At 37.6% G+C, this 26897-nt stretch overlaps 1 protein-coding gene across 4 annotated transcripts in view; it reads left to right on the top strand.

Annotated features, from left to right (window-relative positions):
- The window catches only part of LOC145692671 (phospholipid-transporting ATPase ABCA3-like), a 354108-nt gene that overhangs the window by 164770 nt on the left and 162441 nt on the right, over positions 1–26897 (top strand). For 3 of the 4 annotated variants that reach the window (XM_081768050.1, XM_081768048.1, XM_081768049.1), the window contains one exon: positions 14210–14296. The exons of the other annotated variant lie outside the window; for it this stretch is intronic. In XM_081768050.1, the coding sequence (XP_081624176.1) occupies positions 14210–14296 (87 nt within the window). The remainder of the gene's footprint in view (positions 1–14209; positions 14297–26897) is intronic. 4 annotated transcript variants of the gene reach the window in all.

The following is a 26897-nucleotide window of genomic DNA, read 5'->3' as shown; positions in this document are numbered from 1 at the left end:
CAGTCTTCAACGGGTGTCGTTGATTGGCTATTTGTTCTGTCGAATGAGGGAGCATTTGGGGTTTAGTGGCTATTATATTAGAATGGTTGCATTGTGTACAGATTAAGTGTATATCTCATGTTGATCTTCCCTAGAAGATCGAGACGTAACATGTAAAGTATTTATTTTTCTAATAATAGAATCTTGTTCAGCAGTTCAGTGTTTTATTTCTGATCTTAATTGGAAGAGGTGCAGCAAATGTAGTGTTGTCAAACTGATCGTGCTGACCATTTTCTGACGAATTTTGAAAGAAATGCACCCATCTCTTATTGGGTAGATAATAAACGACACACTATTTTTCCGTTATGTTTAAGTGACATTCCAAAGTTCTAGTATCATTCAAAGCCGTCTTATGCAACACTAACTTAGGATGATTTAGAACTCTCTGTCTTGACCAAATACTGAACCATTATCTGACATTGAGAATTATAGAAACTGATCACATCAGAACGGTGAATCTTTTTTACGTTACATAAATAGGAAAAAGTATCTCAGTCAGCAGCTGGACCCCAAACTGTATTTTCAGAATTTTGCAGATTTTTTACAGGACACAGTTACAAATATGTTATCTACTTATATCCTTGACTTCTCCAAACAAACCATTAATAATTTCTATCAATTCGTTACTGCAGCTGAAATACGTAAAGGGGCAGATTGCTTACTCAAAGATGTCTCTCTTCAATATCTAAACCCCACAGTCTTTAATCGCTATGCCTAACACGTCACAAGACGATGCGTTGAATAGCACAATCTCTAAATTAGAAAATCTTCAAGTTCAGATAAACACATATTGCGACAGTCAAAACACCGAACACACAGTGGCGTTTGTAGGCGCAACCCTCAGTTTCCTTCCAGTCTTCCGCGAAACTCACAGTTTAATTTTATAATAGCACATCAAAAGATTTTCATGACTACAAATGCTCTAAAGGAAATATTTCACGGTCTTCTAGCCGAGATAGACAATACGAGGAGCATTCAATAAGTAAAGAATCACATTGCTATAGCTCAATAAAGATTTATTTCAATCTTTCAAAACTAAGGCTATTTTTCAATATAATCATCCTTTACAGTTATGTATTTGTCCCATCTTTCTTGCAGCTTCCTAATTCCCTTGGCGAAGAAATCTTTCGATTTACCCCGAAGCCACCTTTGCACCGCTGCCTTAACTTCCTCATTGTTAGCAAATCTTTTTCCACGTAGGGCGCCTTTGAGTGGTCCAAACTGGTAAAAATCAGATGGGGCGAGGTCTGGGCTGTAGACAGGATGAGGTAAGACCTCCCAACCCAATTCTTGAAGCTTATCGCGGGTCAGCTGGGCTGTTTGAAGGCGGGCGTTATCGTGCTGAAGAATGACTCCTTTTGACAAGAGTCCACGGCGTTTGCTCTTGATAGCTGGTTTAATTTTGTGTTCTAGCATCTCAGAATAGTATAGACTATTGATAGTTCGCTGATCTTCAAGGAAATCGCAATAGATTGGATCCTGTGAGTCCCAAAAGATGGTCAGCAGCACTTTACCAGCGGAAGGTTGAACCTTGAATTTTTTGCGAACGGCAGAGCTAGTGTGTTTCCACTCCATACTCTGCCTTTTGGTCTCAGGGTGGTAGTGATGGATCCAGGCCTCGTCGCAAGTCACTATTCTTTCAAAAAAAGCGTCCCCTTCAATCAAACTTCGTTGCGTTAAGGCTTGACAAATGGAAAGCCTTGATTCTTTATGAGCGTCAGTAAGCTGTCTGGGAACCCATCTGGCACACGTTTTTCTGTACTTTAAAATGTTCCTAATAACATTGTGAACAGTTCCAACACTTACTTGAACTTCCTCAGCTATCATTTCAACAGTAATTCTTCTGTTATCACGAATAAGTTCGTCAATCATCGATTCGAACGAAGAACCAGAAACTTCCACTGGACGTCCACATCGGTGTTCATCACCTCCAATTGTTCGGCCACTTTTAAACCGATCAACCCACTTGTACACATTCGCACGGTTCATACAACTGTTACCGTATTGCCTCAACATTCGAGAAAAAAATTCACTTGGTTTTACACCTTCTGCGACTAAAAACCTAATGACTGAACGCTGTTCTTCTATGGTGCAATCTTCTAGAGGACTTGCCATGATGAATTGATATTTTTGAAGTTATGTTGACATCAAATTACGAAACAGCAGATCAGAGCATATCCCAAGGTTGCCAGCTAACACCAATGAAACAAAAAAAAATGATTAGTGTTAAAAATATAGACTTTGTCTCTTTACTTATTGAATGATCCTCGTATAATAAATAATTCAGGGAAAGAAAAATCTTATTCGTAATGTCGGCAATGTAATCATTCCCATAGCACTACACAAAATTGTTGTCGCGGCCATTCACGGTCCCGCTCAAAATCGAAGGATTGTTTGTGCCATAAATCTAATAAGACAGACACTTCCAATTCTAAGAATGGCAGCCAGAAAGAAATTCCCATTACTGGAAAGAACTATTCAAGAATTACTGTTCAAAATTCGCTAGAAAGCAAATAACCGATCTCAATATTCTTCTACGTTTTCTAACGTTCCTCCTATGACGTATCCAGCATTTTTCCCTACTAATTTCCAAATTTCTCTTCCTCAGTACTCAATCTCTATGCTAGTCAGATTGTAGCTAATCAACCCTTTCTATCACGCTTTGCTACCTTCCCCCCACAAAATAAAAAAACTAGAGAATCAAACGGAGGTTTGAGAGTCAGAACTTCCTCACGAGGTAGAATGTGTGATCTCTAGCAGTAGTAGGTTGACTAGCAACACGGTTAAAGCTTTGGCTCAGGCTCAGCATTTCAAGAAGGGTACTATTATTGCCTCTGACATTTCTTTCAATAGCGAATATCAAACTCAACATGTCAATATTGTTACTAAATGTATGAATTTACTTCAGATCAAATAGATGTCACAGAAAGAGGAAAGGTACGGAAAATCACACAACTTGTAGACCACACCAAACTTAAAATAAATACTGAACTTAGTGACACTCAACGAAAACAAATATTAGATACCTTACTCAATCACGTATGTGTTTTCAAGTGGAATAAAGAAGACTTGGCAAAATTACGAATTATTCTGCTTCACTAGACCTAGTGAACCGTACCCCATTTCAGGTTGTACCTCTTAGAGTCCCCCATCGCCTTAGGCAAAAGTCAAACAGAAAGTCTTGGAGCTTCTAGAACAAGAAATATTAGAACCTGCCAATAGCCCTTACAGAAATAAAACGATTGCTGTGTTAAAACCAAATTCTAATGATGATATATGGTTAGTTTCGAATTTCGGAAAATTGTCACAATGTTGTGTATCTATAACGGAACCGACCACTGCTATGTATGATGTTTTAGACCGTCTTTCGAACTCGATGTTCATGTGCTCAATTGATATGTCTTCTTGTTTTATTTTTCAAATTAAGTTATGTGAAAAAGTCGGAGATGCAACAGCATTTTCGCTTCGTGATATTGATTTGCCGCATGTTTCGCTTAAAATGCTATCCCCAGGGCCATGTAACGCACCCAAAAGTTTGTAACGAATTTTAAAAGAAATTTTCAGACATTCCGAGAAATAGTCTTTTAATCCGCTTTCTTCGTCATTGTGGTTATTTTGAAAGGCTTCATGATACCTTAAAACAAGTTTTGGAAAAAGCCGAAGCTCACTCTGTTCTTTCATATCTTGAAAAGTGAGAATTCGGTGTTATTCCCACTAAATTTTTGGGACATGTGGTCTCAAATCAGACACGATCCTGCTAAACTAGAGACCATATAGAAAATCCGAAAGCCTACTACTGTTAAACAATTAAATTCATGGCTTGCTACAATTAACGTTTGTCACTCTTACTTGGCAAGCATTTCAAACACCTTAGCACCATTATATAACGCTCTTAATGGTTCCCCCGGGAGAAGCCTATGCAAGATGCATTTGAAACTGCACGTGAACTACTAAGGAAAGAAGAAGCTTTAACTATATTTTCTACAGAAATCACATAACATTTGCTCGTGTATGATATTTTAAGTATTGGAATCGGGAGCGTTTTGCTGCAAAAACGAGAAAATTAAACTGACTAGCATGCCGATCACTACATTTGCACGCGTCACCCTGCCCGCGTTAAACCTCTTCCTATTTATAGTCAAGAGTTATTTGACATATATTATTCGCTCGTGAAATTAAGAAATTAGTAATTAGGTGCTAAATTCAAAATATTAACCGATAATAAATCCAGAACACAAAGAATATCTCCGCAAAACATATAAGTTGGCTCGAGTATATTAATTCCTTCAACGTCTCTATAGCACATGTAAAACGTTTTCAAAACACTATCAATAACCTGTTATTTCGCAACCCCTTACCCTTTAAAGATGAATATCTTGTTATCATTGAACCGGAAGTTCATCCCCTAAATGTATTAGCATTGGAGAGAGACAAGACTCCTAGTGTTCGAAGGTCATAAGCACATTGGACGCACAAGATCAAAGCCGCCCACAGTACAGTGCTTGAGGCAAGCAATTCACTTTTATGGATGGCATTTTATACAGAAGAATGTATTCAACCACGTCCCCTAAATTTATATTGTGCGTACCACAAGTGTTAACAAACACTTTCTCAAGAGGTACATGCCAATTAATTAACACATCCGGGATACCTGAAGACCTATTTTATATTGAGATCTAAATATTGCATACGTAACATGAAGAAACTGTTGTACGAAAAGATACGAAGCTCTCTGGATTGCGCCAAATACAAAAGAAACTACCAACAAAACAATCTTCAGGTCCAAACTCATCAACCCTCGAATCTTTTTTTTTTTTATTCATCTTTGCTTCATTCATATGGGAAACTTCCAAAAACAACTTTCAGAGAGTATCAATACATATATGTTGCAGTTTTTATGACATCATGTAAAACCCACCCGGTAAAATATATGAGTTCAGACACGTTCATATCTTTTCTAATGGAACAAATAATAATAATACCATATGGGGTACCTTCGGTAATCCTACTTGACAAATCCAGCAATCATACAAGTGCGAAGACAAAAGAATTTCTTTAGTCAATCAACATTTTAGTGAAATATACTTTGCCTTAAGTCCACTTTTCGTAAAATGCGGTACAAGAGATAATACAAAAAGTTCATAATGTCTGAAATTCATTTCAGGAAACATATAAAATTGGCACCTATTTTGACCCCAAGCCACTGAATCAAACGATCCGCGAATCAAACGATCAATTCAAAATTCTTTTCTAGTCCGTTTGCGCTTGTGTATGGCATCTAATGTCGACTGATTGTTGATAATTTATTGAGAGTTTCCATTCAACATACACATAATCATGACCGCCTGTTACATTTAGACGAACTACGATCACTATTCAACAACCTGAGACATAAAGCAGCACAATGGCGACTTACATTTTCATTTTGATGTAGTGCATCCTACTGGAGAACTATTTTCAGGTAGAGTTTATTAATCCTTTGCATTAAATAATCACAAATTTAACATATGCATGTCTACTGAGTACTCGAAGTATTGCACATTAAAAGCATTTTATTGTGTTATATTCGTGAAGTAACAAAAAACAACTAAAGCTATTAATTTAAAAAAAAATATGTGGATATCGGGAACTCAATATATAATATTTCACAAATGCACACACGTCAACATAACTGAACAGAACATCTATAAATAAATGTAAATTATAATAACGGTATATGACTTAGACACGTGTGGATTTCTACCACTAATGTCTGACATATCTATTTAAATATTAATTACATGTGTGTCCCTACAGTTAATGGTATGTCTTTTATGCATCTACTGCACATAGACTATATCCAATTTCGAAATCAGTTTGATACCTACAACATATAATTCGATATATAAAAAATATTATACTTTTTTGAGATGTGAGTAGCTATTGTAAGAGTTAATGGTATAACAAGAAGATACTGTAGCGTCGTCTTGACTCCAGATAGCATTAACATTAAACTAGATACTCAGAAAATAAAAATTATTAACTGTGTAATGGATAATGATGGGATGGTTACATGTTGCTGTAGCAGAGTACAGTTTGCCTAATACTACTTTTTGTTTTTCTTTCTTTATAATCGTATCTAACTAACTAATTAACTCTATGCCTTATGGGACCCGGAGGTTCAATGCGACGTTCAAAAAAAGTTTTCCACTGACTTCTATCCTGAGCAAAGTGGATTTAGTTTTTACTTTGTATTCCTATCTCTGCGACATCCATCTTAATATTGTCCTTGTATCGGCGCCTATGTACGCCTAATGGTCGTTTTCCGATTAATCTTCCAGTTAAGGCTCGAAACCGATCCTACTTTCTTCAATCCTGGCTACGTGACCTGCCCACCTGAGTCTCCTAGACTTGAGGACCCTAACAATATTTGGTAAACCGTATAAGTTATAAAGTTCCTCTTCTGAAATTTCCGTCATTTCCCATTCCTGTTTCTCTTGGGTCCGAATATTCGTCACAGGATGTTGATCTCAAATACTTTCAATCTACCTAGGTACGTTCTTCCCTCAGAGTAAGAGACGATACTTCGCAACCATACAGAACAAGAAGCATGATTTTATATATATATATATATATATATATATATATATATGTCGGGTGTTGCAAAATAAGTGTTACAACTCTTGGGAGGTGATTCCTGCCACTGAGACAAGAAAAAAAGTTCTCTTCAACTTTCTGCTATCGGACATAGTTTCAGATCTACAAGGTGCCGAAAGCGTGGAAAAATGACTTTCGGACGCCAATAGTTCGGAAACTATCCAACATAAAGAGGGCGGGTAAAAAATTCACTGAAGAAGTCATACCTGCTCCATTGAATTTTGCATGTTTCACAATCGTACCGTGCACGCGCAAGGGATTCCCCAAAGGAACGGAGGGAGTCCCGGATAATCTGCCAAATGAAACTTAGTCTAAATGGATATGAATTGATAGGTTTTCTACCAGGTAACAATAATTCGTTGTCTTAAGTCGATATCTGGAACAAATGCAAAATGGCGGACACCTTTAAGCCCGTTGTGTGAGGTTGCATAATCGCCAGGTACGGATGCTGGCCAACAGTGACGTTCTGAGTATTAATTGTAGCGAATTTGTACTCAAATGCTCTAGAAAGACATCTGGAGTGTCGGTAGAGCATAACAGACGAAGCAGGGTGATTCACATGTGTGGAAACACTTAACGAAAAATGCCAAGAAATGCACTCATACTCAGTAAACGTGAGTTCAAAGCGTCGGAAATGTAAGGATTAGCGTCAAAAACATGAAAGCCATTGCCAATTCACCAATAATATTTCCCTAAACCGATGCAATATGATGTGCATGGTTGCATACCAATAAGGATGCAACAACTGAGGCCAAGTTCAAATTGTGCAATGGACTCAGTAAGAAACTGGGTAAACTAAATGAATGTCACTAGTGGGATCGCATGATCGATATTGAAATGTGGCCAATGTGTGTGTTGATATCAACATGTAGCTAATGGACAAATGTCAACATGTCCCACTGCTGCTGGGACACCATCTCACGTGCGAAAACTAGGAAAATAACGTTGTACATTCTGGTATTACATTCTGCTATTACACATTGCTGCATCTTTTGGTAGAACGTAACTAGAACACGATTGTATCAATGTCCCTCTTTGTTTTGGACATTGTCCCACAGTCGACACATATGAAAAGAAATCTCTTAATGCATGGTTCAAATTCTGATAGAGCGTGAAAATAACAAATTTATATCATGTCCCACATCTTCTGAGACATATGACGTACTCGAAATATAGGAAAATATCTCTAGAAATTCGTATCTTACACACAGTGCAAATGCCAAGACAAAGACGAAAATGAGCCAATTTGGCACATTTAACACTACAGCAGGAACACCATACATATGGAAAATAAAACGACATGAGAAATAGGAAGAAACGTCTTAAAGCTCTGATTACAACTGTGCAGTAAGAGTAACAAAATGAAACACACAAGTATGTCTGGAGACTGTACAAGAGGACTTCCCAAACAAAATGGGTACTCCTCAAAGAAACGAATACAGAGAAAGTGAGGCTCCTTCGAACCTCAGGGCTAGAGCGCTCGCTTTTGCTCGCGTGGTCGTAGTTTCCAATCCTACTGGGGGCCCACGGTATCAGATTCAAGACCCGAGTAGTTATTTTCCTATTTTTCCCACGTGGGACGATGTCCCGGCAGTAGTGGGACATGTTGACATTTGTCCATTAGCTACATGTTGATATCAACACACATTGGCCAGATTTCAATATCGATCACGCGATCCCACTAGTGACATTCATTTAGTTTACCCAGTTTCTTACTGAGTCCATTGCACAATTTGAACTTGGCCTCAGTTATTGCATCCTTATTGGTATGCAACCATGTACATCATATTGCATCGGTTTGAGGAAATATTATTGGTGAATTGGCAATGGCTTTCATGTTTTTGACGCTAATCCTTACATTTCCGACGCTTTGAACTCACGTTTACTGAGTATGAGTGCATTTCTTGGCATTTTTCGTTAAGTGTTTCCACACATGTGAATCACCCTGCTTCGTCTGTTATGCTCTACCGACACTCCAGATGTCTTTCTAGAGTATTTGAGTACAAATTCGCTACAATTAATACTCGGAACGTCACTGTTGGCCAGCATCCGTACCTGGCGATTATGCAACCTCACACAACGGGCTTAAAGGTGTCCGCCATTTTGTATTTGTTCCAGATATCGACTTAAGACAAACGAATTATTGTTACCTGGTAGAAAGCCTATCAATTCATATCCATTTAGACTAAGTTTCATTTGGCAGATTATCCGGGACTCCCTCCGTTCCTTTGGGGAATCCCTTGCGCGTGCACGGTAGGATTGTGAAACATGCAAAATTCAATAGAGCAGGTATGACTTCTTCAGTGAATTTTTTACCCGCCCTCTTTATGTTGGATAGTTTCCGAACTATTGGCGTCCGAAAGTCATTTTTCCACGCTTTCGGCACCTTGTAGATCTGAAACTATGTCCGATAGCAGAAAGTTGAAAAGAACTTTTTTTCTTGTCCCAGTGGCAGGAGTCACCTCCCAAGAGTAGTAACACTTATTTTGCAATACCCGATATATATATATATATATATATATATATATATATATATATATATATATATATATATATATAATATGTGTGTGTGTGTGTGTATGTGTGTATAGCTTGATATTCCTTGAGAGAATTTGTGCCAACAAATTTTGAACTGAATAATAAGACGAATCCCCTGCTTTAATCGACATATAATTTCTTCTTGAATATGGTTTTCGTCTGTTAATATTTACCCTAGATATTGGAAAGTATCCACTTTGTCAAAAGTGTATTTGATATTTTTACATTTCTATATTATTTCCTATAATCCATACTGACTATAAAATAAATCAATATTCCGAACGCTGCATTATATCCTCCTCAGACCTGAGTATGACCAAAGTTTTTGAATACATGATACAGTTGGTTTGCTATGTTCAGTTCGGTGCAAATATTAAGAAAACAATAAAATTTTCCATAATTGAATTCTGATTGGCTGAGAACTGGTTGGTCGCTGTAGATGCCACCCGTTTTAAATTGAAAAAATATATTGGTTAAACTACATTATTTATTATTTTAGAAAACAAAACAATATTGCTATGGCTAATATCTAAATTTAAGAAAACTAATATCTAATGATGAATAAATGCTCTTATAAATTTAACTAAACTTATATGAAGGCCAGAACGTGAAAAATTTTTGAAACAGAATTGAAAAATATCCATGGGAAAAAGTTCATGGAATTTTAGTTTTTCCTTATCACAAAGCAGGAAAACGTGATTCATAGCATTCACTTTTTGTGCCTAGTCTTGATTGTGAAAATGGAAGAAGCAGTTCCTTGGACCAACACACAAATATACGTTGCACTTGCAGCAGCGATATCTACTTCTTCCTTTGCAACCTGGCAATCGACAGCGTGTATTGGAGTTGCTCATATTCACAAACCATGGCAAATGAACACCAGATTTGCGGAAATGGATAGATGGTATGGTATAAACTTTTCTTTTCTTTCCTTGTTTACTTCGAACAAAATCATCATCTTCTTCATATTCATCACTGCTTTCCTGAACGTCTGAAGATGAGGCAGTGCAACACAGAAACTCCCCCACTTCAAATCGAAAATCAATATATTCTAAAATATCCTTCTTGGGACAACCTAAGGCCTTTCTGTCCTCACGATATTGGATCCAAGCATTTGTAAGTGCTAGATCTATCAGATGGTGGAAAACTCTAATAGTCCATTTCTTTGTACGGTGCAGCATTGGAAAATGAAAATGAAATGAAATCATTAAGTTTAACGTCCCACGATTATACCGGTTAGACTAAAGGAGACGGTGATAATGAGAAATGAGTGAAATGGTGGAATGAAAAAAGTGGGTGGAAACGGGAGAGCCCCGAGAAAACCCACGAGCACGGTGTTTGTCCACCACAAAGTCCACACGGCGCGAGCTGGGATCGAACCAGGGACCCCAAGCACCGGAGGTGAACGCTCTACCACTGAGCCACCGCGCCCCCCTTCCCCGATGCAGCATTGGATAGAATGAGAGCATTCAATAATGTAAATCAACTCCTCCCATATTGTCATTGTACTTTGAAATACACTCAGGATGACTAATCTGAATAAACTTGTTGTCTTTCTTGGTCCATCTTTTACAGAGTGCCATTGGCTCAATCCCTTGCATAGTACTCAGTAACAAAATTCCCTTATTATCGAACCACTTCACTACTGCTATTTGGTTATCACTTCGGACACTCATATCACATGCGCCAGGCCCTTTCTTCTTTAACTCAAGGTCACTTGCCAAATGTGCAGAGGCTGGAACACGACCTTTCATGATTGTGCCAGTTGCGGTTAATCCTCTTTGGTTTAGTTCCTCCATCAATTGAATGGAAGTAAAATAACAATCGAAATATAATTTGTGACCCTTATCAAGCACATTTACCAGATCGAGAACCAATGCTGTACCTATCAATAAGTTTTGCAACGTTTCTGAAGTGGTGCCTTTTCCTTGGTAAACTTCGAAATTGAGAATCAAACCACTTGGGGCTGCCAACACAAATATTTTCAATCCTTCAGGGTGAGGTTTGCCTGGTACTTTATGTTTCAGACGGGTTTGTCCAGTGAAAGGGACCATCTGTTCATCTACACATAAATGTACAGAAAGTGGTAGCTGTAAGCACTTCTCTCTGATAATGGAGAGCATTGGCCTGATTTTTCAAATTCTAACTGTCTTCTTGTCTTCTTCAGGTATATCATCATCATAGACAACTTTAAGTCGGGTTCGTAACTGAAAAAATCTGTCTCTTTGCATTGTATTCTTAATAATATCAATCCCATATTTTCCTGTCCAATACATATGAAGCTGGGGAAATTTTATTGTTCCTGCTAGAATAGATACACCAACAATTGTTGTATTTCTTCAGGGACACATCAAGTGTTTTTTCCATTTTCATTTACATGTGTTCTATTAGTTTGAGTTGCTACTAACTTATAGAAGTCATCACTGAAATACTGGGTAAAATAATGATGAGGTTGCCAAGTCGTGTGAGTGTTAGGGTTATAATCAACTACAGGTGGGTCCAATAGCACTGGTCGAAAATCCTCTGTTTTCTTCCAGAAAAATCTGCGCTGTTTAGCCTTGCAATAATCTCTTGACTCTTCTTCTTCAGGCAGATATTCTGTTGAGCTTGATCCATCTTGAAAATCTTCTTGATCACTAAGGTCCAAATCAGATTCATCCAATGCATCTAGAATTTCGTGCGCAAGTAAGGGTTTAGCTCCTAGAATTAAAATAATATTTCTAATTAGATATTGAAAATCTAATTTAAAAACTTCAAAAATATGAATTCTTGAAAAATATGAAAACTTGACAAATGATTTGCTCTTCAAGAAAAAAAAATAATGTCTATGAATACACGTGTGTCGCTTTTGTTTGTAATTTCTCTGTAGTATCTCTACTTTATCATGCTTATCACTACGTACAAAACATTTTAGCGGTTGTTCTAAGCAAAAAATTATTATGACAAAATTATGGTCCCCTGAGTAGCAACGCCACTGATTGCAGAACATTTTATCTGCTATTCTAAGCATAGTCTATAGTGCTGTTACCGCTAGTAAAGCTAATCCCATTTCATCAAAGCATACCATTATGCTAACCAAAGGAAAATCATCCTGCTCTCTAAGTAGCTACACCACTGATTGCAGTACCATTTAGTTGCTTTCTAAGCATCGTAATTATTCTGACAGAATCATTGTACCTCTGTCCTCTAAGTAGCTACGCCACTGATTGCAGTACTTTTAGCGCCCATTCTAAATAAAGTATTATTCTTACAAAATTATATTCCCCAATCCCTAAGTAGTTACCCAATTAATTCCAGTGCCTTTTAGCAGCAATTCTAAGCGTAGCATTTTTCTAACAGAAATACGAAATTTACATCTACAAACGTAAAATTAATTCCTCCCTCTACAAATGGTAGCTGCAGATGCCGTAATTAAATATTCTCTATTGCAGCTACAACACACGATATTAATTTCTATAAAATAGGTCACTTACTTCTAGCAATCATCTAATAAAGGTTAGTAATACTTTGTCTTTCAAAAGAAATTAACAAACACATCTATAATTGACAACTTACCTCGACTTCCACGAGCACGTTTTACACGCTGGTGTTCTGCCATCTCGATAACGTGCTGCCACCTACAAACGTTTTGTTAAAATTTTTCAAGTTGCCTACGATTCTTTCAAGGTTAGGTGAGATGCCATTCGGACCTGGGGAGGTTTGTTAGCATACGTATTGAACAATGAATTCAAAGCCAACGGTAGCTCTAGCTACCAAAATTCGCCTTCACGTCTGTTGTTGTACTCAATGAAATACTTGTTGTTTCCATTGCACTGTATCAAATTCTAGAGAAAAATTTGTCTTTGTATTTACCACGGGAGGTTACATAGCCATGGAATACATCTCTCTTTGAGAGGTGATAGAGTTGTGACAATAGGTTATATTGTTACTGTTAGGAACTGCTTGATGTGCCTTCTACCGATAGACTGTACCAAAGACTGTGTACAACATTACTCACTCGATACTAACAGAATTGTTATACTGATGCTGTGGACTTGCTACTGCTAAGTCTGGAAGAATGCGCATTATTTCCTTTGCGATTCTTTTCCCTACAATATAGGGTAGCCACATTTCAAAAAAATAAAAATCCGACACGCTACTAAACTACGAGAATCTTTGAAATGTTTAAATTGAAAAGAAGTGTAGAATACTAATTAACTTTACTCCATTAGATAGAATTGTTCAAATATTACGTAATCACATTTTTAGTCATTTTAGAAGACCTTCTTCCTAGTTAAGCAAACGTTAGCAGATCACTTACTTCTCCTCCTGGTAAGCAAAATTGTTTGTGTTTTTTTTTTTTAATTTTTGAGAATCTCTTACGTTTCATGGCTTTCAGAGTCTGTTTTAGCTAATTCAAGGTATGATCCTTCCTTTCGCGCGTTTTGTCTGTTCGTATTGTATCCTCTCCTTTTTTGTTTAGAAAGGATTAAAATATTACAGATGTAAGATGCAGATTGAAACAGAGTACTAAAGATAGCAATAAGATTGAGCAGTAAAACCTTTTGTCCTTGGCCCAATGAAACGAATGCTTCGTTCAATGTCAAAGTAGTTAAATCGTGAACTTAATTAAATCCATGTTTTAATGTATTCAGGTTTCTTTTCGTCAACTTTTGAATTGCCATACTCAGAAGTTGAAGAGAATAATTATGTACCTAATCGTCTGAAAAAAAAAAGCGAAGTATAATATTCCCCTCCCTTCTTCTTCGTTAAAATCTGGGACATCTAAGAGTCGTGTGAAATATTTTCGGAACGCTGGCGGACAGATCTAGATTCCGTTATGGTCCCGGATTTTCCGGGACGACATTTAATAGCATACTTCTCTTATATGAAGATACAATTAACTGTTACATATATTTTTTTAAATATTTACGTCCAGTTGATGTTATACGTTAGATTAATCCTTGAGAAAAAACTATTTTTATACGTACTATCACTTTTTGAAATTTTCTTTCAGATGACCTGTTGGCTTATGATACTATTTGCGTTCATAATGATGTATCGATTAATAAAACTCTTCAGAGACGAAACATTATCTTCTATGGTGAGATATACTAATACAGTAGTTTATTTTTTATCTTCTAGTTTACATCATTGCTACTTGCAAATGTATTATATACTAGCAGAAATACCCATTCTCCGTATGGGAATACTGTATTTGGAAGTCTACGCCTTTGGAGATATCACCATTCATCTTAGCGATCACGAAAACTATTTGACACTAATATCGGTCATTTTGGATGATTTTTATGTCTCGGATTCCCCCCCCCCTCTGGTAACTCACGGCCTGCATCCAATGGTAGCTAAATTTGAAACTCATCGATAATGGAAGTGTCAGCATTGAACTCAACGACTACGAGAACTTATGGATTTGAAACTAATAACACCGGCCTGCGAAATAAATTATTTTCCTCCAACAAAAGCTTGAAGAGGTGATTTATCCTAATTTGTGTGTACTGATTTCGAATATGCAAACACTTTTTGCCTATCACGTACAGTTTCTTTTTTCTTTTCTTTTTGCTATCTTTAATCGTAACTTTTTATATTGTTATATAGAATTTGTATAGAAAACACCATAATAGAGAATATGTGTAATTTGAGTGGGACATGATTAAATTGCAACGAATATACGAAACACTACTTTATGTAACAGATTCATTTGTAAAAGGTATAAATCTCACCTCAGGAACACTATAGTTTTGCCTATCACATGCAGTTTGCTACAATATGAAATCAATTTTTTCATACTGTTTTAATTTCAGCACAACGTTCACCATAATAGACAATATCTGCAATGTGAATAGAACATGATCAAATTGTAACGAATATACAAAAAAGCAGTACTTAATGTAACATGTTCATTGCTAGAATGTATGAATATGACTACAAGAACACTATTTTTTGCTGGGCTTAGATGTTAGTGAACACTGTGTTGATTTACTTTTGTGTTCTTGAGTAGTGTTACCAACACCGGACACCAACAGTAATCTGACATTATGGAGTCGTCCCATCGCCCCTGATATCTTTGTTCCATTTTTTTATGTCTTGATGGAACTGCTCGCCATGTTCCTTGCTGAAATGTTTCTAAATTTGCACGAAAATATTTCAAATGACTGTGGAGGAAATGTAACTTTAAGCAAAATAATTTCTGGAAGTTGTACAGGATGGTTTCGACAACCTGTTGGTAGTTGGTAGTTCCTGGGTAGTTTAACATAACCCAGGAAATTGCAGGAAACATTCTTGAATAATTCGCATGTCTAAAGCTGTGTTTCCTTCATCGTCGTTGTCAATGTAGGATCATTCGTAATGTTCCGAATTTGGGGGCCGTCAAAAACTCCTCCTTTAATTTTGACATCCGACAGTCCTAGAAATTTCTAACAGAGGTAGCGAAAGCAGGAACTACTTGTATCCAAACTCTTAACAGTGCTTCTTAATTCCCAATTTTGTATGCAAAGGTGGCAATAACACATTTTGAGGATCAATTAATGAACGATTTACAATGTTTCGTGCTCCTGACACGAACTGTTTCCTCTTGGGCCACTCGGAAACTAACCAGTGCCTATCCCTGTTCCGAGATTCGCACTCACACCTGAAACAAGCGAACTTTGTATAACCTGCTTGCTGTCCCAATATGATACCGCATACTTTTAAATCACAGCACAGTAAACATCTATGTTTATTGTATTTCAGTATCTATAAAACCATAGATAAATTGTGAGTTTTCACGAAGAAATGTTTAATGGGCGACTGGCATTGAAACAAGTTCATTTCCATTGTGCACAAGAACACCTATGAGACTTTCTTTATTAGAATCAATAAATAGACGACAGTCCTTTCCTTGGTGAACTATTCCAAGACAATGAACGAATCCAGGGATATCATAGCAAAACACAAGTTTTTCTTCTTAGGCAAAAAATGCCTGAATTCTTCCTCCCGATTTATGTAAAAATATGAATTTGTCCCAGAAAGTAAAATATTTCTCTCTTTTAATCTTGATCCTAAAAGTTCACTCTTTTCTTTAGTCAGGCCTAAGTCACGCACCAATTCATTTAAGCCACACTGATTATAAAGATGTGGAGATTTATCTTCAAGATCCGGTATAAAGGTATCATCATCACCGTCCTCCGCACTTGAAGATGACGAAGACACAAACTCTGGTAACTGTTGGCGGCTTTGGAACAGGAATATCGGGTCCGTGTGGTACGAGCGTTATGGCTGATGGAAGGCTTGGATACAAAATGTCTTCTCGTTTTTACTATAGAAACCGAACACTTTAAATACACAAAAATAACAGTCGTTAACATTTTTTCCTTTTCCAGCCAAACCATTGGGATTCCGAATGGCATTGATGGCAATAACCCTTTGTACCAACCGCAGGTTTTCTACACACGCTTTACACACAATATGAGATGCGAAATTCTTGTCCTGATGACCTAACTTCATGTCAAAATATGCTAAGTAAAGCTTTTTAAAATGGCGTAGTATTTCACTTTTGCTCTTTAATGGTATGATGTTACATATATAACAGTATTAGTGTGGATTATTCACGCATTTTCTCCTCCGAACATCACTGCCACTTGCCATTTCTAACACAAAATCACTCACGGATCGACTTCAAGTGCACGTTGTAACTTGTAGACAAAGGCGTGATAAACATTATCCGAATGCCCTCTCAGAAAAAAGAACTTGGTGTATTGCCCTTGTCTGGGACTGCGCATGCGCGAACTTCAACTGTTATATTTGTTGTTCAGATGTTACTTGATAATTACCTAATCCCTTCCCAAAAAAAGACGACATACAATATTATACTTCACACATGTCCATACCTACATTCCATAACTCAATCCAAACCTTATTTACAAAAACGAAGCTCCATTGCCATAAAGATGAGAAGGATTTATGACAATTCTATACGTGATACAAAACAACTGGTATTATATTTTACACAAGTACACTAAATCTAAAGTATATCGCATAAAGTTACTTTTACCGGAAAATCTTCGCAGACCGGTGTATTGTCATTTTGGATTTTTTTTTTTTTTTTTACATGTCTCGGTATCTTCCTTGATCCTCGATCCTGCAGCCGAATGAGGTGGATTTGGAAATAAATTCGATTGGAGTTTCACCATTCATCTCAGCGATCGCGAAAACTATGAATTAAATAATAATATCTGTCATTTTCTACTACTTTTACATGTCCCGGTAAACGCTCCCTCGGAGACCCCCCTGTTTCGAACTTTTAAAAAAAATAATTCTTCGTCTGGGTCTGGGACCTACATCAATGTATCTGTGACCAAAATTTAGTAACTTTCGGTCCAGTCGTTCGGTCTCCAGCCCGCGCACGGTCAGACACATAAACTCTTTATTTTATTTATATTAGATTATCTCCTTATATAAAATTGAAATTGACTCTGTTTGTGACTTCTAATTTCTTGAACCACCCTACCGATCTCGATCAAATTTTCAACACTGATACGATTCGGGCCTGGGAGTGTTTTTGTCTATTCGTTTTGATTATATGACTTAGGAGCGGGGGAGAAGGGGAAGATATAAACAAATAAACCTTAATAACTCTTGAACCAAATTACTGATCTCGATCAAATTGTCAACATAGATGAAATTCATGTTTTTGTCATTTCACTTTGATGGAGGAATGTAGGGAAGGAGGAAAAGGGAGGATATACAAAAGTCGATGTAAATGAAAATAATAGTAACTAATAGTGAGTACTAATAATAGTAACTAATAGTGTGTTACTGATAATAGTAACTAATAGTAAAATAATAGTGAGTTAATAACTTTTGAAACACCAGACTGAGATTAATCAAGTTTTCAACTTGGATGAATTTCGAGCCTGGGAAGTTTTTATTATATCATTTAGAGGTTAGACCTTACAAGTAACACTTCACATCGTTGCTGCCGGTCTGACGCTAAACTATACATTTTCGGAAAGCACTAGTCCTAAATAGGATAACTACACAGTGCGACGGTCAGACGTTGCCGCGTTCAGGACTTATGGAGCGTCAAACATTAACATGGGGTTTATGAGAGTTACAGGAAACGAAGAAGAACACAAGGTTTGTGACGTTTGAATCGACGTTGTCTGATTGAGCACTTGTTTGCGTAAGTTAAAGGGTACAATCAATGTGCAAATCGTCGAACAGAGCATGAGAGATGCAAAGAGTGCGCTCACAGTGTGCACACTTGACGAACGGTAGTTCGCCGCACGTGAAGCACACGTCACCTTCGTCGAGGGAGTCAAAGCAGTACTCGTGCGGAGAGATCCACATTCCCGGCTCCTCGTCCAGATAGCCAGCCTTGTGGAAAGCGTACCGGATCAGGTTCTTGAATCGGGGTGCGCTGAACTGGTAGAGTGAAAACGACTGTAGTGCCAGGAATCGATCGCGATGCCAGATATCCATGACACTGTCCATGGCCAGTGTGTCGGTCACAAAGCGTACAAAGGACTTGTACTGACGGAAGAAATGCACATCTAAAGGCTGAATCTTTCCAGTGCAACCACCAGGAATCAGTCTCTTGTGCAACGCAACGTCGGCAGGCTTCAGTGCGTTCGATAGATTGTCGTCCTTGTTCAGAGTCCACGAGTCCAATAGCAAAACGATCTTCTTCCGATCATCAGGCATGCTTGGCCAGAACACTTGCTCGTAGAAGTCCTTAAGGTCGTCCCTGTTCATGTTGGACGTTTTGCCAGCAAATGATTTGATGTTCGGTGGATCTGCAGGCTTGTTTCCCGGAAACTTTCCACTTGGTTCCGACACCAGTACATACATCGGCCGCAGAATCTCTCCGGCCATGGTGATCACGGGCATGATCATGTAGCTGTGGGTTGTTGCGCTCATGGATCCCACAACCGCTCGCACGACTGTTGTTCCTTTGGTACGGAGAGTGCGAGTACTCTGCAACAACTTCTTGAAGCTACTCTGATCTGCATTGGCAACCTGCGTTGGTGGGATGCTTTCGCTTGCAATGAGCTCGCGAGTCGCTAATACGAAAGCATCAGCCTGCTGCTGCAAGTCCAACTCTTTCAGTTGCCAGGTCCTGCCGACCCTGTGGGTGATTGCACGGTCCACGATGTTGTTGCGCTTCTTGAATCTGTACACCCACGACGGTGATGCCTTGAACTTGAGACTCTTGTTAGGGTCCAGTTCATTAGCTGTTTGCCTGGCCCAAATTCGCAACGTTCGATCGTGAATGATAGCAGTGTGCTGTTTCTCCGCGAACATGCCCCGAACTGCCTCATTGATCTCTGCCATCAGCGTCTTCTTGTCATCTTTGCCTTGTGTTGCCCCAAAGTGACGTAGCACGCCAATGTTCCGAATATACCTGAACTGATTCTGCAGAGTCGAGTGGGTAGCACGACCGGTCTTTGTGTTCCAAGGCCTACCTGTTTTTGGATTTACCGTCCAGTAGGCATAGGCTTTTGCCTTGTACTCGCGCCACTGCTCTGGTGTCATTTTGGAGTCTTCTGGAGGCTGATCCTGGAACTTCGGCTTCTTCACAGGAGAGGGCAGGTATTCTGACGCTGATGAGCCAGATGCGGAAGACGTATGAGACTGCTGCGATGACGAAGGCATCTCTGCATCCTCCTGCTCTTGGTCTTCCTCGTCTCCAAAATCCATGTCTCCGTCCCCCTGGTCACCATCACTGTCACCGAAGCCGAGCGTACGAATCTCTTCAACGACTTCCATCCCGCTGGTCAAAAGAGACTTGATGTGTGCCACCATCCTTTGCTCTTCCAAATTTGGATTGCGCTCATTTGTCCCGATCTCGGCCACCAGAGCCCAAACGACCATTTTCGGATCCATCTTACAACGCATACCTAAAAAACACAAAAACAACACAAATGTTAGCACAGAGTACAAATGCAAGACGAATTAGCATGAAATAATACGACTGCTACAACACACATGTTAGCACAGAGTTCAAATGCAAGACGAATTAGCATGAAATAATACGACTGCTATGGTTACTCTCATAAACCCCATGTTAATGTTTGACGCTCCATAAGTCCTGAACGCGGCAACGTCTGACCGTCGCACTGTGTAGTTATCCTATTTAGGACTAGTGCTTTCCGAAAATGTATAGTTTAGCGTCAGACCGGCAGCAACGATGTGAAGTGTTACTTGTTAGAGGTTGGGGAGAAGAGGAGGGGAGACATATAAAAATATATAAAACTTAGTAACTCTTTAACCTCCCAAGCGTTCTCGATCAAATTTTCAACATGGATGAGGTTCCGTCCTGGGATGATTTCTATTATATCACTTTGACGATGCAAATTAAGGGGTATTTAAAAATGATCAATAATGACCGATATTAGTGTGCAATCCATAGTTTTGAGGTTGCTGAGTTGAACAAAGACACATCCGGTCCCGTTTAGTCTGAATTCAACTCCGTAACGTCGGGAAGGGGAGGGGGAGATAAATAAAAATGATCAAAACCCCCAATATTAGTGTTGGATCCATAGTTTTCGAGGTAACTGAGATCAACAGTGATATCTCTGACCCCGTTTAAATATAAATTTAGCACCACAATTTGAGTGATGTGGAGTAGGGATCTATATATATATATATATATATATATATATATGATTGAAAATGAAAAATATCAGTGTCGATTTTTTGGTTTTTGAGGCCGCTGATATGAACAGTCACACTTCCTACGCTGTGTAAATCTAAATTCAGCCATACAAGATGGGTAGGAGGAGGGGAAAGAAATATAAAATTGACCGAAAATGACCGATAAGTTAGCGCTTTAGTAGTAGTAAAATGCGACTGACGAACGGAACACATTATACTATTTTTTGTTAATTTAACCCATCGAAGCGGGTATTTGATGCTAATATTAGGTATAGATAAGTATGTAAATAATACTGTTAATAATAACTTGTATAGTCATATAAAACGTAATTTTACAGTAATTTTTCATTATTAACACGTTTAATAGGAAAATAAATCTAAAACATCAAATTCAACATTTTTTTTACACAAAGCGCAACTAAGAATAAACATCTCTTTTGTGTCTTTATTGTTTGAGTTAAGTATATTTATGTTCCGACAGATTCTCTAATGCTCTCCTAAATAACAATCACTAGTCATGGAGTAGGTAGCGATTCTCAGAGCACAACTTAGTTTATAATAAACTAAGTATAGCCAATTAGAAATCACGAGACCCCTTCTAGTGCAATCGTTAGTGCATTACTAGTGGTTCTTAGTGCACCAACTCTAACGTTATTGCTTCATTAGTGTAAGTATAAGAAGTAAAAAGCTTTTGGGGGCCAAGTTCACTTCAAGCACTAACGATAAGCTTGTTGACATTTGCTAGTGCATCGTTAGTGATTCTAGAAAACACGGATAGTTTCGTTAGTGCTTCACTACTAGGTGGTTATGCCCAATTACGTGTCACGGAACTCCCTTAATAAATACGTGGGGAGTTGTTTTTTGCGTCTAATCCCCGCCGAGTTCAAAAGCAGTAATGATCTCTTCTAGTGCATCGTTAGTGCTTCTTAGTGTACCTACATCTAACGTTAGTGCTTCTTAGTGCAATTACATCTAACGTTAGTGCTTGATTAGTGTAGGAGCTACAAGTAAAAACTTTTGGAACCTAGCGTGAACATGGCTCCTACTTCAATCACTAACGAAAAAATTATGCCATTTGCTAATGCATCCTTAGTGCTTCTTAGTGCATAAATCTCTAACGTTAGTGTTTCATTAGTGTATGCTTTAGAGCCTAAACAATGATATACGCTGGTCCCTCACTTTAAGCACTAAAAAGAATTAGTGTCATTCATTAGTGTATCGTTAGTGCTTTTAGAAAGCATTAATAGTTTCATTAGTGTTTTACTTTTAGTGTAGTTATTCCAAATTATATTACGAAACTACTGTAAGAAATATATCGGGGATTTTTCACTGCGTCAAATTTCCGCCAAATTCAAAAACACTAATGATCTCTTCTAGTGCGATCGTTAGTACTTCTTATGGCATTAACTCCCAACATTAGTGTTTCTATAGATTGAACGCTAAAAGCGAAGATCCTTAGCCTCCCAAGAAAGCACTAATGATGAATCTATAGTGCAATGTTAGGGTTTCTAGAAAACACCAATAATATCGTTAGTGCTTCAATATTAGTTTAGATAAACCCAATTATGTGTCACGAAAGTCCCATGAGAAAAACATGGGGGATTTTTCATTGGGTCAAATTCTCTCGAAATTGAAAAGCAGTAGGTCTCTTCTAGTGCCATCGTTAGTGTTTCATTATTGATTGCTAGTGCACCAAGACCGGACATTAGTGCTTCTGATCGTTAAGCTTTCATGGGGATCGACTAGCTTATAGTTAACTTCCCAAAGTTTTTTTCTACGGTCCATACTGTTGAAGCACTAGTGTTAGAAGTTCTGCAATAAGACATACTAACACTATACTATACTGCAATCATTAGACCATGGTTATTAGTGCTTTTAAATTTGGAGGAATTTTTCAAAATGAAAAAGGCATGTATCTAAATTTAGCCCCGCACGCTTCTCAAGTGCTACTAAAACTTTTTACATGTTTAGTGCTTCTTTATTGCACATTAGTGCAGTAAACACTAACGTTAGTACTTTCATATTTTAGAAGCTATTACGAATTACTCGGGCGGGGCTAACTTTAGATTTTCCAACTTTTACACAACTTTGTAGTAATTGTGCCACAAAACCTAACATCAGTGGTTAGGGAATTAATAGAGCTCTATAAAACACTGAACCCTAAGGCGAGGGCTGTCATAATTTAGGAGTTATAAGTGAATAACACATTTAGGGCTAAACTTAAATTTATCGAAGTTTACAATAATTGTCTCACAAAGGTGGAATAAACGTCAAAGGTTAGTACAGCGTTAACACTACAAAAAGCTCTAAGGTTAGTGCTACCTTAACTCTAACGCAAGTGAAATCGTAGTTTGAGAATTATTAAAGAATAACTCAGACGAGACTGAATTTAAAATTACAGAATTTACACTAATTTTCTCACAAAGGTAGAACAAACGCTGAAGATTAGCGCATCCTTAACGCTCCAAAAAATAATAAGTACTAACGTTAGTACTATAATATTTTAGGAGTTATTAATACATAACTCAAGCCGGTCTAACTTCAGATTTTTCTACTTAAAGAATTTTACACTAATTGTCCTACAAAAGTGGGACAAACACAAGATCTTACTGCATTACGTGAGCTCTATAAAACACTAAGCATTGTCGTTAGTCTTTCATGAATAATCCGGATAGGCTTGAATTTAAATTTATCGAATTTGACACTAATTGTCCCATAAAGGTACAATAACCATGAAAAATTAGTGCCCCATAAAACACTAATCACTTAACGTCAGTGCCACCAGAGTTTAGGAGTTTTAATAAATAACTCGAGCTGAGCTAACTTCAGGTTTTCAACTTTTACACAATTAGTGTAAATTTCGATAAATTTTCATAGAGTTCCGTCCGAATTATTCACTAATAATTCCTAAACTATCATAGTACTAACGTTAGACTTTAGTGTACTAATGGGCACAAACGAAGCATTAACCATGTGACACGTTTTGGTAATATTTCAGATGCATGCGGGGCTAAATTTAGACAAGTAGCATTTTCCAATTTGTAAAAATCTTCCGCCAAATTTAAAAGCACTAATAACTAAATATTATTATCATGGTTACTACTACGTTAGTGGGTGTTATTGCTTCAATTTTATAGATGCTAGAAGATGAAACATAGGGGAAGCTACTTGCATGCTAGCTCCTCTCCACACAAGCGTTCACTACAAGAAGCACTGACGATGCACTAACGATTACACTAGAAGAGATCATTAGTGCTTTTGGAATTGGCGGTAATTTGACGCGATGAAATTTCCTCATATATTTCTTTTGGGAGTTTCGTGAGACGTAAATGTCTACATCTACACTAATAGTGAAGCACTAACGAAAATATCAGGGTTTTCTAGAAGCACTAATGATGCACTAAAAATTGCACAAATGATTTCGTTAGTGCTTAAAGTGGGGAGCCAAGTTCACGCTAAGCCCAAAAGGCTTTTTACTTGTTGTAACTACACTAATGAAGCACTAAGGTTATGGTTGGTACATTAAGAAGCACTAGTGATGCACTAATGATTGCACTAGAAGAGGTCATTATTGATTTGGAATTTGCCGGTAATTTTAAGCAATTAAAAATTTTCCATGTATTTGTTATGGGAGTTTTGTGACTTATAATTGGCTGTATCTACACCAATAGTGAAGCACTAACGAAACTCTTAGTACTTTGTAGAAACACTAACGATGCAATAATGAATGGCACTGATTTTTTCATTATTGCTTGAAGTGCGAGGCCATCGTGTACCATTGTTTTGGCTCTGGATCCTACACTAATGAAGAACTAACGTTACGGGTTGGTGCTCTAGAAAGCACTAACAATGCACTAACGAATGGCACTAGTTATTTCGTTAGTGCTTGAAGTGGGGGACAGCGTGAACTTGGCCCTCCAAAAGTTTATTGCTTGTAGCTCCTACACTAATGAAGCACTAACGTTAGAAGTTGGTGCACTAGAAAGCACTAACGATTGACACTAATTTTATCGTTTTTTGTTAAAGCTGGTAACATATGATAAGTACTGGGTGGCGCAGATAAAAGTAGCTCGTGTAAGAATAAAGGAAATGCAGTGAAATTACCGAAACGAAGAGCTAAAATGGACTTACCATTTATTTACAGTAAAAAATAGTGAAGAATAAATGTGAAAAATATATTTACACAAGATGTTGAAAGTTACTTCCTGCGACATGAATACACAGCTCTGGACGTGTAAACATATTCAGATATACAAGGCGTAAAGTTCGAATATCGATGGCGGCAACTTCATGGCTAATGCTGTCTTTCAGTTCTTGTATTGCTTGTGAATTATTTTCACGGACCTTGCTCTTCAGGTGTCCCCACAGGAAGAAATCACATGTTGCTAGATCAAACGAACGTGGTGGCCAAAAATCTTTGCTGACAGCTCGTTCCTCAGAGAAGACATCAAGGGCTCGTTTCAGGGATAATTTGGAAGTATGGCATGTTGCCCCATCTTGCTGGAAGAAGCAGTATTCCTTTCATATTCAGTGAGTTGAGAACAAAATACATCAACAATTTTCATATACGCAACCGTGTTGAGGGGAGTGTCAAAATAATCTCGATTCAATGATGCGCGTTCCTTCTACAGCGCACTCAACTCCGATTATTATCATCATGGTTGCTAACAAGCACTCGTAGGGTTCTCCGTTGCCCAGTACTTCGTCTTCTGTGAATTAATATGACCGGAAATATGGAACCATGCTTCATCACTATGATGTAATGGAAAGGGCCTTACAAACCATCCTTGATATTCAAAAACCAATTGCAGTAATATACACGTTCTGACTGTCGTCCTCCAGATGTATGTCGATTGTTGAGCAAATAACAATCGATAATTGCATAAACTGTTCATTGTTTAGCTGTTTACTTAATTTCTGAATTCAAAATATTGCATTCGCATTCAAAGGGTTTCGTGTATCTCACAGAGTATAGATTGAAATTTGCAACACTTGGCTGTCAAAGGTCAACCTACAAAATTTTAGAAGGTATCCGAATGGAGAATATTATAAAAAAAATAACAATTTCAAGCAGATCCACAATTACTAGTAGTGGTCCATGATCAGCATGATGTTGGCAAGCCGAAGAAAATAAATTCGAGATATCATTGATTAACAAGCACACATTCAAGCACCCCAAAAATGTTATTCTTACAAAGTGTGAGGAAATTTTCTATTATTACAATAACTGACTTTTGTAAACAGTTTAACTATTTCAGTGGTTCTCAACTAATCCCTATCACGACCTCTATTTTATCACACCCTCTTGCAAGCGACCCTCTTTCAATTTCTGGTTTGTAATAGCTTGTGTGGGAATTTACTTATTACGGAGATGTCACGATATCTATCAATTTCTATAATAGTAGTATATATTTTTGTATTATGTAGTGGATACAGTAACTTTCTTAAAGGCGAATGGATTGAAACCAAATTTGGTCAGTTTTCAAATTACAGATATTGAATCAGATCCGTCATGCTGTTTCAAAATGGAGGCCGTTTCAAAATTTAAAACTTCATAACTCCATCAAGTTTGGGTCACATGATAAAAATAAAGTGATTTGTAATTTTGATTTTAAAAAAATGACGGTTGTTTAAAAAGTTATTGAGTATTTTAATTCTCAAGAGACCACAACTTTGAGTTACCTCATATTGTTGTGAATTTGATATATTACTGTTATGTATGTGTTCAGTATCACCAAAAAGTTTAAAAGCAACTTGCTTACATTTAAAATTTAGACATCAAATCAAATCCTACAACAAAAATGTACATTTATTGTGGCCAGCTTACTGCAAAAAAGACTATTTGCTCACACATACGTGTAGGATACAACTCTGCAAAGACGATCAAAGAATCATAAACAAAAGTAATCCCTTTCATTACCGACAGAATGATTTGTCCATTGTTAATTTATCAACAAACGCAATGCAGCTTTTATTGTATTTCAATATGCAATTTTTGTTGCACTTGTATTTTCCTGGAATTTCAATATGCAGTTCTCATTAGTTTCATA

The sequence above is a fragment of the Thermobia domestica genome, chromosome 8 (genome assembly GCF_964235325.1).
Source record: "Thermobia domestica chromosome 8, izTheDome1.hap1.1, whole genome shotgun sequence".
NCBI classification, from domain to species: Eukaryota; Metazoa; Arthropoda; class Insecta; order Zygentoma; family Lepismatidae; genus Thermobia; species Thermobia domestica.
This window is presented reverse-complemented; position numbering and strand designations above follow the sequence as displayed.